This window comes from Bufo gargarizans, chromosome 1 (assembly GCF_014858855.1).
Source record: "Bufo gargarizans isolate SCDJY-AF-19 chromosome 1, ASM1485885v1, whole genome shotgun sequence".
Classification (NCBI taxonomy): domain Eukaryota; kingdom Metazoa; phylum Chordata; class Amphibia; order Anura; family Bufonidae; genus Bufo; species Bufo gargarizans.
The window spans coordinates 720,015,502-720,031,008 of record NC_058080.1 but is presented as its reverse complement, the minus strand read 5'-3'; the positions used below and the strand labels follow the sequence as shown (position 1 = coordinate 720,031,008).

Genomic DNA, 15,507 nt, shown 5'->3' with positions numbered 1-15,507 from the left:
CACACGGACAGCAGAAAACAGACACATGGGCGCAACACGGATACATCACGGACATCTTTACGGAGGCATGACTGACCACCTTTTTTTACGGATTTCAGCATGGACATGTGAATTAGGCTTTAGGTGTGGATTTCGTGCCTCTGATTAGGGTTTCCTTAACTACATGCATGAGAGAATGTCCATGGTTATTTCCACCAGTGTGGTGAAAAAAATCAAATTAAATCAAGAGCTTATTTTGACCGAAAATACCAAGGATTAGCCTTGAATTCAGGACTTTAATGCAGTGGAGCTAATCCTCGGGCGACTCTGCCGCGGATCAATATTAGATCAAGGAATGTATCACTTTGCAACACCTTTAGGGCTCATGCACATGAACGTATATTCTTTCCATGTCCTTACCAGGTTTTTTTTGAGGACCGTATGTGGAACCATTCATTTCAATGGGTCCACAAAAAAAATGGAAGTTTCCATATGTCTGTTCCAAAAAAAACATGTCCTATTATTGTCCACATTACGGACAAGTAGAGGACTGTTCTATTAGGGGCCAGCTATTCCGTTTCGCAAAATACGGAATGCACCCAGACACGTCATCCATATTTTTTGCGGACCGCAAAATACATACGGTCGTGTGCATGAGGCCTTAGACTGGTGATTTAGGAGTTTATGGAAAGAGGGGTGACAAACACCAGTATTCGTGGTTGTCAGTTGTTACCTGCTCCTTTCTCTTTCAGTGCGGAGGAGGGGATGTCATAACTATTCTGGGGGCCAAAAACCGTGGCCCACGGTGATTGCAACCCGTTCACACTGTGTTTTCTATTGAGCGGAATTTTGGCTCCGATATTACGCTGGCGTCCGTGTCGTTTCTGCCTCACATTCTTTTCTATGGGAAGCAATGTGGAAAACGACCGCGCCAGGAAGCGACATGTTCCTTCTTAGCGCCATTACAGCTTTAAACCGCCGCTCTGCGATGGTTGGAAAGAATGGGAGGCAGAAATGAAACGCGGCCCCCTTTTGTTTTTATGGTGCAGTTCTTGTTTGGCCTATTGCTTGGATTCGGGTAAAACTAGTAGTAAAACCCCTTTATGATCCTTACAAAGAAGGTGATACAGCGCTAGTTGTCCGCTGCTGCCGCTCAGTGACGCTGCAGTGACGCTCCCGGCCGCCCTCCGCACAGGAAACTACAACACAGCCCCATTCACTATTTATTCCATGTATTTGGGGACTAACATCTCTTATTCTTTAGATATGGGACGTTGTCAGCTCACCAAAGGAATGCAAGCGCTAGAAATCCGCAGCAGCCTATCCGCCAGGAGGGCGCTGACTGACCCCATACAGCACAAAGCATGTTCTCCGGAGTCCTTGGCGAGAAATCTGCAGTGGGAAAAGGCGAATGGTGAGAGCTCAGATAAAATACCGTATCAGTGCATTGAACTGTAGGAAACTAGATGGCCCAAATTAAAACGTTACATGCAGATTTTCAGATTGTTCGGGGTCTCTGTAATAGGGGCATCCTCTGGACTCGAAGCAAATGACAGCTGCCACTAGGGGAAGTATTCTGATTGTGCATACATGTTGATCAAATTGAGCAAAGAGTGCTGCATCGATTTGTATACAGGAAGCTCCCCCTAGTGGCGACTTCAAGTATTAAGAATTATATCATCTCATTCTATGGCTGCTGAATGTTTCCATTCAAGGAACCAAGCAGAGATCTTGACAAAAGGAAGGGAGGGAAGAAGGAAGGAAATGAAACACACAGTATGTTTAAAAGCTGTGGTTTTCTTATTTTATTGTATAACAATGAAACTTTCATTAAGATTTATATAAAACCTTGTTAAATGCAATATCTTATCAGAAAATGACATTATATTATATTGATGTTCTTTTTTATATAAAAAATATATTATTATTACTATAAATATTACAAATATATATAATTTTTATTGTGATTATCTATATAAAAACTGTATTGAAATATTGCATGTTTGATACTGGCCACTGGAGCACACACACATGCTTTGCTGTAGACTGGGACTGGGATTTTATGACATTTCCTATAGCAACCAATCAGATTCCACCTTTCATTTTCCAAAGGAGCTGTGAAAAATGAAAGAAGGAATCTAATTGGTTGCTGTGGACAACTAGGCCTGTTCTACTTTACACCAGTTTGATAAATGACCCCCTTGGTTCTTGGAAATGGCAGCCCTCCTGACAGCTCAGCTTCTTCAAAATCACTGCTGATGTAGCTTGGAGTAATGTCTAAACAGGGGAAAGGAGGCTGCTAACCAACCCTCCACCATGTCAGATCTATGGGGGAGATTTATCAAACTGGTGTAAAGTAGAACTGACTTAGTTACCCATAGCAACCAATCAGATTCCACCTTTCATTTTTTACAGCTCCTTTGGAAAATGAAAGGTGGAATCTGATTGGTTGCTATGGGCAACTAAGCCAGTTCTACTTTCCACCAGTTTGATAATTCTACCCTTATGTCTTCAGTGAGCCTTTATAATATGGTTTGCCACTTGTTCATAATGAGACAATCTGGACCCCAATGTAAAATCTTTACTAAGGGCCCCAATAATATTATGGCCCATATATAGCACTTGTACACAATTGTGTGGCCATTTTAAAGGTAGTATTAGTAGTTTTATACATGAGGGTGTGATAGGGAGAGAGCTGCAGCAGAAAGGACAAGCACTCTGAACTGTGATAGGGAAAGAGCTGCAGCAGAAAGTATACGCCCCTGAGCCGCGGTAGGGTGAATTTTAGCAGAAAGGATACGTCCCTGAACTGTGATAGGGAAATCGCTGTAGCAGAAAGGATACACCCTTTGAGCTGTGATAGAAAGAGAGATGCAGCAAAAAAGAACACGCCCCTTGAGTTGGTATAAGGCTGCAGCAGAAAGGGCACACTCCCTGAGCTTCCAGTTTAAAATAAACCTAGCAGAGCAATGAATGTGGAGATCTCTGGATCCATGTGAGGTACAGGGCTGGTTCTAGTTTTGTTAGAAAGAGATTGTCATGTCCTATATGATGTCTGATTTTTTTTTTTACATCAATTACGAGATAGCTCTTTTATATTTTCATGCTTCCATTTGCAGAACTCCCAGACAGCATGTGCATAGAGTTTGACTGTGGTGTAAAAATCAAGTTGGGGTTTGCTGCGGAATTCTCCAATGTCATGATCATCTACTCCCAAATTATTAGCAAACCTGAGGATCTCACTCAGTGTACGGCCAACGTCACCGACTTTCCATTAGTGAGTATCTGCTCTCGCTCTTTTCATGTCTGGTGTGATGAAGGATGTTGAGGATTACACAGAGCACCCGGCCTTAGGGCAGCATTCACACTACCGTATGTGTTTTGCGGTCCATACCCGTATGTCTGTTCCGCAAGAGGATGGAACGTGGACCCATTGAAGTCAATGAGTCTGCAAAAATTCTGATGCAACACGGGCCACATCCGTATTTTGAGGATGCGCTAATTGTGGACCACGGTGTCCTCAGAAATGCTAAATAATGTGTCACCAGACAAGCAAAATAATTTAAAAAAATCTTGACAAATTCTAAACAAATTATGTTTAACATAAAAATGTTTGCTTTACATTAAACAGAATGTGTCATCAGAAAATCACCTATTGTTTAAATTTTAAACACTAGGTGATTTTCTGATGACACATTCTGTTTAATGTAAATCTAAAGCCACATCCTGATATTGTGTTGCTTTGTTACAGTGTAAACTAAGCAGGATTACAAATCTCTGTGAGCTGCCCTGGACTCCATAGTTCATATCTGATACATTGTACCAAACTCTGAGCTGAGTGAAAGCAAGCCCGGGTCTGCCTTCTGTTCAGTTGCAGTGAAGGTGCCATTTAGCTTAGGGTACTTTCACATTGGTGTTTCTGGGTTCACTTGTGAGATCAGTTTCAGGGCTCTCACAAGCGGCCCAAAACGGATCAGTTCAGCCCCAATACATTCTGAATGGATAAGGATCCACTCAGAATGCATCAATTTGGCTGCGTTTGGTCTCCGTTGTGTTTTTTCGATGGTCACTAAAACGCAGCTTGCAGCATTTTGGTGACCGTCTGACGATGCGGAGCCTAACGGATCCGTCCTGACTTACAATGTAAGTCAATGGGGACAGGTCCGTTTTTCACTGACACAACATGGTGCAATTTAAAACGGATCCGACCCTCATTGACTTTCAATGTAAGTCAAGACGGATCCGTTTTGACTTAGACTTTTTTTTTTTAATGAATAATGCAAACGGATCCGTTATTAACCGATACAAGCATTTGCATTTTTTGTGTGGATCCGTCTGTGCAGATAAAAGACGGATCCGCACCAAACGTGAGTGTTAAAGTAGCCTCAGGCTACTTTCACACTTGCGGTAGCCTGTTCCGGCGGGGGAACGGCCTGCCGGGTCCGTGCTACTAAAAGTCCACAGTGCCACCGGAACTCCGCTCCAGCGCCATTCACTATAATATGGGCGGGCCCGAGGTCCAGCCACAGCACGGCAAACATGCCGAGAGGTGTTGTTTTTTTTTTTTTTTCCGGCCGCCTCTCGACATGTTGCAGCTGGAACTCCGACCCGCCACCATTATAGTGAATGGGGCCGGAGCGGACTTCCGGCAGCACGGTGGACTTGCAGCAGCACGGATCCGGCAGGCTGTTCCCCTGCCGGAACAGCCTGCCGGAAAAAGCTACCGCAAGTGTGAAAGTAGCCTTTGGTTAGTGAAGTACTCTTTTAGATTGGAACCCAAGGGCTGGCGTAAGCAGAGGCACAACTTGAAACTCCTAAACCCTAAAGTTAAATTTGTAAAAGTGTAATAGGGCCCCCAACTACTTCTTATGATACAGAGGGGCTCTTGCACCACGTCACATACCAAGGCCCAGATACAACTGCTAAGTTGGAGTAGCGTCCACCACCAATATATATGACATAGAGGTCTGGGCTCCCGAGAAACACATTGTAAAGGTGGCCATACAGACATTCCTTCCCATCCCCCTGTACACATGCACGCATGGCCAAAATTTGTGAGTTTCGGTGATATTTGTCTAATGTGTGTTGCGAAAAAAATAAAAATAAAATGTTTTGCTTGTCTTTATACAGGAGTTATACATTGACCCCAAAGAAACAAATAAAGACACCCCAGAGGAAACGGGAAGCTTTTTGGTATCTAAGGACCTTCCGAAGCAATGCTTATACACCCGTCTGAGTTCCCTGCAAAAACTAAAGGTAGGTATGCAAAATGTACTGTGACCCTTCTGATGCATTTTGGTGCATTCCGTTTGGTTCAGTTCAGTTTTGTCCCTATTGACAATGAATGGGGGCAAAACGGAAGCCTTTTCTTTCACTATTGAGATCCTATGATGGATCTTAATAGCGGAATTAAATGTGAAAGTAGCCTAATCTGTAAGGAAACCTGGCAGTAAGGCCCCTTTCACACGGGCGAGTTTTCCGCGCGGGTGCAATGCGTGAGTTGAACGCATTGCACCCGCACTGAATCCGGACCCGTTCATTTCTATGGGGCTGTGCACATGAGCAGTGATTTTCACGCATCACTTGTGCGTTGCGTGAAAATCGCAGCATGCTCTATTTTGTGTGTTTTTCACGTAACGCAGGCCCCATAGAAGTGAATGGGGCTGCGTGAAAATCACAAGCATCCGCAAGCAAGTGCGTATGCGGTGCAATTTTCACGCACGGTTGCTAGGAGACGATCGGGATGGGGACCCGATCATTATTATTTTCCCTTATAACATGGTTATAAGGGAAAATAATAGCATTCTGAATTTAACTCACCTTAATTCACTTGTTCGCGCAGCCCGGCTTCTCTTCTGCCTTCATCTGTGAGGAAAAGGACCTGTGGTGACATCACTGCAGTCATCACATGGTCCGTCACATGATCATCGCCATGGTGATGGGTCACGTGATGGACCATGTGATGAACGCAGTGACGTCATCAAAGATCCTATTCCTCACAGATGAAGACAGAAGAGATGCCGGCTGCGCGAACAAGTGGATTAAGGTAAGTTAAATTTGTTCTTTTTTTTTTTTAACCCCTCCAGCCCTATTTTACTTAGCATCCTGTATTAAGAATGCTATTATTTTCCCTTATAACCATGTTATAAGGGAAAATAATACAATCTACACAACCTTGAATCCAAACCTGAACTTCTGTGAAGAAGTTTGGGTCTGGGTACCACATTCAGTTTTATATCACGCGCGTGCAAAACGCATTGCACCCATGTGATAAAAACTGAACAACGTAACGCAATCGCAGTCAAAACTGACTGCAATTGCGTACCTACTCGCGCGGGTTTGCCGCATTGCATCCAGACCTTATCCGGACACGCTCGGCGCCACCACAAGGGAAATGAAGGACAGGTCCTCTATAGACTAAGACACTCTTCGTAAACTGCTCTCCACTCTGGCCAAAAAATTAAGATCCTGAACAGAGGACCGCCCTAATAGGGCATATGACAATGGGTGTTATGAACCAGGGGATCTTCTTAATTTTAATTATCCGATCTTTGTATTCCCAAAAAAGAAGATTGGTCCAGATATGGAGTGAGCAGGTAGGGGTAGGTTAAAGCTATTATATGAATAGAACTTACATTTCAGGCCATAGAGGAAATAATATCACATCTGTCCATCTTTGAGCCACCACATTGTGAAAACCCAACCAGTGACATTAACTGAGAATTAGCTGACAACTTTCAGACTTAAAACAAAGGTTTCCAATCACTGGAAAGCACTTATCAACTTTACTCTACATAGTTCGATTAATATTTGGGTTGCACAATAAGACCTTCTTTGGTCATCTTCTAGGGCATATCTATAGATGGTGCAGAGACAGTCCTAAAGCTTCTTTACTACACAAGAAGACACCAGTATTGTAAACAATACCTGGAATATGGGGGCCCTGGTACAGATTTTGCATTGGGGCCCGGAAGCCAGTTTACCCCTTCTGATCTTCTTTGGTATATTATTTCTTGACAATTTGGTGGTTGTCACCCACCTAGACCTCCATTATTTTTGATGCTGACTTCATAGGTGTTCCTAACTTTGTAAGAATCAAAGTAAATTAAAGAGCATCTGTCAGCAGGGTGGAGACTATTAAACCAGTGTGTTTAACCTGCTGATTCAAATGATACTTTATGTTGCAGTATAGCCCCGTTCCAGAGAAAATATAATATTCTTGATATGGAAATTAGGTTGTTGGAGCTCCCAGGGGCTAGCCTGAGTCCTCGGAGCACCACCCACACGTTCATACACTACCCCTTTATTGCTAGGGTCAGACATCTCACCCAACACAGTGTTCCTGCGTTTACACCATTGGTCCGAGTATTGGCACATGCACAGAAGATCTGCTGCATCCTAAGCAGCACAGATACCTACTGCGCATGCATCAATGACGTCAGTGTAGACTTGGAAGTTAAAGCAGCAGCTTCAGGTGGAGGCTCTGCTCAACTCCTCCATCTGATGCAGCCACCTCTACTTTCGGGTGTATGCGGATGTCATTGACAGCAGCAGACCCTTTGCTTAGGCACAGAAACTAGTCCAACACGTACAAGTGTGGAAATACAGGACCAGGTGAGATGTCTGGCCAGGTCAATCAAGGATGGGGGGACTGAAGGGTGATGAAATGTTGCTTTGAGGGCTCAGGTCAGCCCTTTGGTGCTCCAACAACCATATTTGCGTATCAAGTAGCAGTGAATTTTCTCAAAATGAGGGAATGCTGCAACACAAATAAGTAGGGTTAGCCCTGACTGGTTTAATAGGGTTGACCCTGCTGACAGATGTTCTATAAGCATTTGTTTACCATGTTGAGTAGTCATAGTGGGAAACATTTGTTTTTGTACATCGAGGTTCCTGTCACTGTTCCTTACCCTCTCCTAAGATAGGGAAAGGGTTCTCCTCATATGAGACCTCAGCATGGCATAGCATGGGGCACTACTGTAGGTTACTAATAATGGACCAATAGCCCAAACTATTATACTTTATTTCATATAAAAAAATTTATGTTTTTACCTTCAGGAAAAGTTGACCTTTACCGTATGCTTGACCTACGTCATTGAAGGTGTTGAAGAGATGTTGGACGAAAGAAAGAAAATTGACGTGGGAAAGCCTCTGGTTGCAAAATTAAACATTCATTCTGGACTCCGAAGTCCCTCAGCCCAGCACAGTCATATACCTCATAGTCCCAGCACACAGCCCATTCATGTACCTCCTAGTTCCTGCGCACAACCCAGTCATATGCCTCATGGTCCAGGCACACAACTCAGTCATGTACTCCACAGTCCAGAGACTGCTGCAGCCTCATCGCCACTTTCCAGACCCTCTCATCTTTTTACAAACCCTCGATACTCACAGTCACCGCTCCATGTCTACCCACAGAACTTAAGAAGCAACATGCAGCCAGAAAACTATTCCGGGTACCCTTCTAATTACGGAAGGAGGTACTTCTCAGAATACAGGTCACCATATAGTAACGTCACAATGTCAAGACATAGCAATGTACCAGAGGAGAGCACAGATGACAATTTTGGTTATTAATATTAAAAGTGATGGATGTGTAAAATCACAGAAATGTAAATGAATTTCACTTTGTTGATATAGTATTGTTATTATCAGTATTGTGGATGATAACTTTTATTTATCATTGGGTCAACTTTTTTAAAGGCTATGTTCACCATTTTTTATTGCTCCAGTGTATCGAAAATAAAATTGAACCAACGTTTAGTCCTAATCAGAAATTATTAAGATGCTTTGTTATGGTTGAAACGCGTCAGTTTGATGTGATTTTTCCTGTGATGGTTTTTACTTTGATTTAAATAAAGCTTTCTTAATTATGTATGCTGGATCCATTTCTACTGATCAGAAATATACTACCGTTTTAGGTGTACAGCTCCTACGCAGACCAATCTATTTCCATGGTTACAGACTACAGACAAATCCTATGTAGTCTTATCCTACAGTCATGTGTTACACCCTTACATTTGACCCCTCCTCTCGCTGACCTATAGACGGCACTAGCCCTATCAGGGGGCAGATGGAAGAGAGCAGCGGTATTAATCTGCATAGGAACTGTATACATAAAACGGCAGGATATGTTTAATCAAGATTAGATGCAAAGAAGCTTAATTTTTTTTTTTTTGAGGCACTGGAGCAGTAAAAAATTGGTTTCAATTGTAGGCGACTGCATTATCATGGCCCGATTGTACAGCATCCTTAAAGAGGACCTATCACTGCTTCTGACATTGCAACTACAGTGGATATAAAAAGTCTACACACCCCTGTTAAAATGTCAGGTTTCTGCGATGTAAAAAAATGAGACAAAGATAAATCATTTCAGAACTTTTTCCACCTTTTAATATGACCTATAAACTGTACAACTCAATTAAAAAAACAAACTGAAATCTTTTAAGTAGAGGGAAGAAAAAATATAAAAATAAAATAATATGGTTGCATAAGTGTGCACACCCTTAAACTAATACTTTGTTGAAGCACCTTTTGATTTTATTACAGCACTCAGTCTTTTTGGGTATGAGTCTATCAGCATGGCACATTTTGACTTGGCAAGATTTGCCCACTCTTCTTTGCAAAAACACTCCAAATCGGTCAGATTGCGAGGGCGTCTTCTGTGCACAGCCCTCTTCAGATCACCCCACAGATTGTCAATCGGATTCAGGTCTGGGCTCTGGCTGGGCCATTCCAAAACTTTAATCTTCTTCTGGTGAAGCCATTCCTGAAAGATAAAGTTCCTCTTCATGTTCAGCTTTCTAGCAGAAGCCTGAAGGTTTTGTGCCAATATTGACTGGTACTTGGAACTGATCATAATTCCCTCTAGCTTAACTAAGGCCCCAGTTCCAGCTGAAGAAAAACAGCCCCTTGGCATGATGCTGCCACCACCATGCTTTACTGTGGGTACGGTGTTCTTTTGGTGATGTGCAGTGTTGTTTTTGGGCCAAACATATCTTTTGGAATTATGGCCAAAAAGTTTAACCTTGGTTTCATCAGACCATAACACTTTTTCCCACGTTTTTGGGAGACTTCAGATGTGTTTTTGCAAAATTTAGCCTGGCTTGGATGTTTTTCTTAATAAGAAAAGGCTTTCGTCTTGCCACTCTACCCCATAGCCCAGACATTTGAAGAATACGGGAGATTGTTGTCACATGTACCACACAGCCAGTACTTGCCAGATATTCCTGCAGCTCCTGTAATGTTGCTGTAGGCCTCTTGGTCGCCTCCCAGACCAGTTTTCTTCTCGTCTTTTCATCAATTTTGGAGGGACGTCCAGTTCTTGGTAATGTCACTGTTGTGCCATATTTTCTCCACTTGATGATGACTGTCTTCACTGTGTTCCATTGTATATCTAATGCCTTGGAAATTCTTTTGTACCCTTCTCCTGACTGATACCTTGTAACAATGAGATCCCTCTGATGCTTTGGAAGCTCTCTGTGGACCATGGCTTTTGCTGTGGGATGCGACTAAGAAAATTTCAGGAAAGACCAACTAGAGCAGCTGAACTTTATTTGGGGTTAATCAGATGCACTTTAAATGATGGCCGGTGTGTGCTGACTCCTATTTAACAGGATTCTGAATGTGATTGCTTAATTCTGAACACAGCTTCATCCCCTACTTATGCAACCACATTATTTTATTTTCTTCCCTCCACCTAATATATTTCAGTTATTTTTTCAATTGAATGGTATAGTTTATAGGTCACATTAAAGGTGGAAAAAGTTCTGAAATGATTTATCTTTGTCTCATTTTTTTACAGCACAGACACCTGGCATTTTAACAGGGGTGTGTAGACTTTTTATATCCACTGTATCTCCCATGTACTAACAATTCTGAGACATCTATTCTTATGACTCTGTGTTGTGCTATTCCTTTATTATTTCTACTAGAAGCAGTGGTGTACCTCCCATAGAGGCAGACTATGCAGCTGCTATGGGACCCGTAAGGAAGGGGGGGGGGGCAGGCCAGCAGTGGAGGACAGGCCCTGGCCCCTTCAATACTGGCTCCTGTCTATCTTCAGTCTAAAATTCCTATTGTCAGTGGAGAAAGCTAAAGGACCTTTGATGATGTCATCACAGGTCCTGTACAGCTAGCAAGGGAACTGCAGAGAGAATAGTGTAGTTCCCAGGTTTGAAAGGTGCATCTGCCAGGACCTGTGATGACATCATCACAGGTCCTTCAACCCCTAACAGCAAGGATAAGAAGTGAACAATCAGCTCTGCATTGATCCATAGCAACTGGAATAGAGTGGTAAGAGGAGCTCCTTCACTTTACTCTTCATTTGCACCCCACACTATGCCCTGTTTTTACTCATTGCTCATTCATGTATAATACTGCAGACAGTTACAGTGACCACACTACCTCATGTACCTGACACACAGTGATCATAATGCATAACTGACCACATATATCTGTACACACTGCATCTATTATACCTTGTATGTCTCACATCAGTACACAGCTCTCTCTCTATATATAAATATATATACACACTGCATATATTACACAGTATTATATATGCAGTATGTACAGATATATAGTATATACAGCAGTGTACTGATATGTGAGGTACGAGGTATAATAGATACAGTGTGTACAGATATATAGTATATACAGCAGTATACTGATATGTGAGGTACAAGGTAACATACATGTAGTATATACAGCAGTGTACTGAAATATGAGGTGCGAGGTATAATAGATTTAGTGTGTACAGGTATATAGTATACCCAGCAGTAGACTGGTAGGTGAGGTAGAAGCTGTCATTTATACCTCGTACCTCACATGTCAATACACTGCTGTATATACTATATACCTGTACACACTGCATCTATTATACCTCTTTTGTGTGCCAGGGCTGTTTTGTAATGCCAGTTCGGCGCTGATGGCACATAATGTAACACGCAGCAGCAAGCACAGTTCATGGAGCAATGGGAGAGGCCAGGAATGGGTATTAGGATGTGCTATTATGGGGCATGGGGGCCCAATTTAGATTCTTGCTATGGGGCCCAGTGATTTCTACGTACTTCCCTGACTAGAAGGCTATGAATGAATTCCTGACAGTTTGCAATGACGGTACAGGTGGGTGTTACCGATTGGGAGCATGTCCCCGCACAGAGTAACACAGGCATCACTGACTGGATAATGTCAGACTGTGCAGGGACACACCTCCAATACCCATCTGGACCTTTTCACAGACAACTGGTATTTGATAAGAGGGGAAAACACCAAAAGTATCGCTGTATCAGAAAAACCCTCTAAAATCTAACTTTTATTACTTCACATAAAAAAATATGTATCCAATTATTCAGGTACAAAAAATAACCGCCAAACAAATATATTAATAGATAACAAAAAAAAACTTCTCAGGCCCACATAGAAATTGTGTGACCTCAAAATACACTAAAAGATATCCAGAGACCTTCACTCTTCTGATAAATCTAGACATGTACAATAATATGCAGCAAAAAAACGGACGATCGATACCCCATTCGACTCACGGTTCCGCGGTACAAGGTAATTCGAGTAGAATGGGGTATAGATCGTCCGTATTATTGTACATGCTAGCAATTCATTCATAACTCCTAGCAGGAATAATAAAGGAAAGGCACATTTCACTAAACATCCAGTATTAACTGATCATACTGAGACTTCCCGCTGTGAGAGAGGCAGAGAGCTGCTTCCTTCAGGGTCAGGAGAGTGACAGCTGCTTTACATTTCATTCTAAAAAATGCTAGTGAAATAAAAAGCTTATGTGTAAGTATACAAGAGACAAATACATAAAGAAAAATATTTTTTTCAAGAGAATTAATATATATTATATAATATATTTTTAAAGAGGGTAAGGCCTATATTTCACTGTATAGTTTTGTTTACAACCAAGCATAATGTACAGTATAAGCAACCATCATAGATCCAAATTTGCTTCACTTTGCAAGTGATGGTCACAAATATACACTAAACCTGGTTGCCATTAGTAATGAGGTGCCAATTGCCCCCCGTAGTTTTACATTATAATTGTGTAATTGTACATTGTATTTTCAGCATTTTAATGTAAATTTGTGAGTTTATATTATACATGATTTGTAACAAAATTGACATATTATGTACTTTGTGATATTTTATTATTGTAAGCGGGCACACGTAATTGCATGGCTACATTGGGTGGGGGGCAGAATTATGATACCTGTCTTTGTCTTTGTTGCCCATTGGAACCAATCATGGTGCAGCTCTCATTTCTCATAGGTCTGTTGGAATATGAAAGCTGGGCTGTGATTGGTTGCTTTTAGTTTCATAAATTTGCCCTAAAGTAGCTACAGTGCCTTGAAAAAGTAATCATACCCCTTGACCTCTTCCACATTATTTTCACACCCACAAATTTAAAAGTATTTTATTGGGATTTTATGTGATAGACCAACACAAAGCAGCAAGTAAGTGTGAAGTGAAAAGAAAACGATACATGATTTCAAATGTTCTAATAAATAAAAATCTGGAAAGTGTGGTGTGCATTTGTATTCAGCCCCTCTGAGGCAATACTTTGTAGGATCACCTTTCACTGCAATTACAACTGCAAGTCTTTTGGGGGATGTGCCTACCAGCTTTGTACACCTGGAGGCTGACATTTTTGACCATTCTTCTTTGCAAAATAGCTCAGGCTCAGTCAGATTGGATGGAGAGCGTCTGTGAACAGGAATTTTCAAGTCTTGCCACAGTGGGATTTAGGTCTGGACTGTGATTGGGCCGTTCTAGCACATGGACATGCTTTCATCTAAACCCTTTCATTGTAGCTCTGGCTGGATGTTTAGGGTCGTTGTCCTGCTGCAGCACGCCGCCCTGCAGGGTATTGCGATTGTGAGGTCACGGTTAACGGGCAAGCGAGGGTTATTCACAGTTTTGTAGGAAAACCCTGGGCAGGCATACAGCAGTGAAGGAGAGGCTGGCACAGGAGACCTCTGGGGCACACTCTGTATTTAGGGACCCAGCCTGATGGTGGATGAGGTGCCCTGGATGTTGCAGGTGTTTAATGTGCCTAGGGCAAGGTCCCTTTAAGGTTTGTGACGCCAGTGCCTGTAACGGTGGCACACCGATTTATAGTTGTAGTAAATGAGGAACACGATGGTATGGTGAACCAAACTTTGCTTTACTGGTGAAACAGTTCAACTTTGTACAGTTGGGTGTCAATACAGTTCCATATATCAGATTCACTTCACAAGCAGGCTTTCACAATAATGGCAGGTATACTGTGCCTTGCAAGATACTCAGAGGGCAACAACAACACACTCAGATCAGGCTGTACCTTCTCCTCAGAAATACTGTACACTGTTCATTTGAACTCCTGTCTGCTCTTATCCCAAGGCCCGGATGCCCTAATACTGGCTTTATCCTTGGTAGAAATCTTCCTCAGGTATATGCCCTTGCTTTACACTTATAATCCTTCTGCCCCTCAGCTTACTTGACTAGCTGGTACACTGGCTCTGCTCGGCTTGTGGGAACTGCAGGATTCTCCCAGGAGGCAAACTCTTCTCTTAGGGTGACTCTTCTGAGCTAACATAGGCTCAGGGAAACTCCAGGCAGGCTATGCTCCTTCACTAGCCTCCTGGTGGCAACTAGAAGCCTGGACTAGCTGCATGTCAGGAGGAGGCCCTCAGCTTGTCTCTGGCTGGTGCCTTCTCACTTCTGTCTCCACAAACTCCTGACTACAGACTAACTCCTCCCTGTCTGGGCCTGAACATTTATACTAGGGGCTCTCTATCTCCCTCTAGTGTCTAGGATTCTACACTACACCCTAATAGGCCTGCTGCACATATAACGGGAGAAATACACATAAAAGCATATGGAAATACATTAAAATGGACTGTTAAACACACTGCCACTGTCCCTTAGGAGTAGGAGGACAACGTGGCCCAATTGACCCTTGTGTAGTGCCCACATTTCCCTAGTGGGACACTCCACTGCTGGAAGGTGAACCTCCGTCCCAGTCTCCAGTGTTTTGCAGCCTCTACCAGGTCTTCCGCCAGGATTGCCCTGTATTTAGCTCCATCCATCTTCCCATCAACTCTGACCAGCTTCCCTGTCCCTGCTGAAGAAAAGTCTCCCCACAGCATGATGCTACCATCACCATGTATCACGGTGGGGATGGTGTGTACAGGGTGAAGTGCAGCGTTAGGTTTCCGTCACACATAGTATTTTGTATTTAGGCCAAAAAGTTTTGTCTCATCTGACCAGAGCACCTTCTTCCACGTTTGCTGTGTCCCCTACATGGCTTGTAGCAAACTACAAATGGGACTTCTTATGGATTGCTTTAAAAAAAAAAATTAACAGAGACAAAGTACTGCATGCAGGTGACTTCTGAAAGCAATTGGTCACACTGGATTTTATTTAGGGCTCATGCACACGACCGTATATGTATTTGCGGTCCGCAAAAAATACGGATGATGTCCATGTACAGTCCGTATTTTGCGGAACGGAACAGCTGGCCCAATA

General features: G+C 42.7%; 1 protein-coding gene across 2 annotated transcripts in view; it reads left to right on the top strand.

The window, feature by feature from the left end:
- Nucleotides 1-8,854, top strand: part of MALT1 (MALT1 paracaspase) — a 110,032-nt gene extending 101,178 nt beyond the window's left edge. For both annotated transcript variants that reach the window (XM_044276346.1, XM_044276345.1), the window contains 4 exons: nucleotides 1,244-1,393; nucleotides 3,099-3,256; nucleotides 5,110-5,235; nucleotides 8,038-8,854. In XM_044276346.1, coding sequence (XP_044132281.1) covers nucleotides 1,244-1,393; nucleotides 3,099-3,256; nucleotides 5,110-5,235; nucleotides 8,038-8,556 — 953 coding nt within the window. In that variant the 3' untranslated portion in view covers nucleotides 8,557-8,854. The remainder of the gene's footprint in view (nucleotides 1-1,243; nucleotides 1,394-3,098; nucleotides 3,257-5,109; nucleotides 5,236-8,037) is intronic.
- Nucleotides 8,855-15,507: the final 6,653 nt, after the last annotated feature.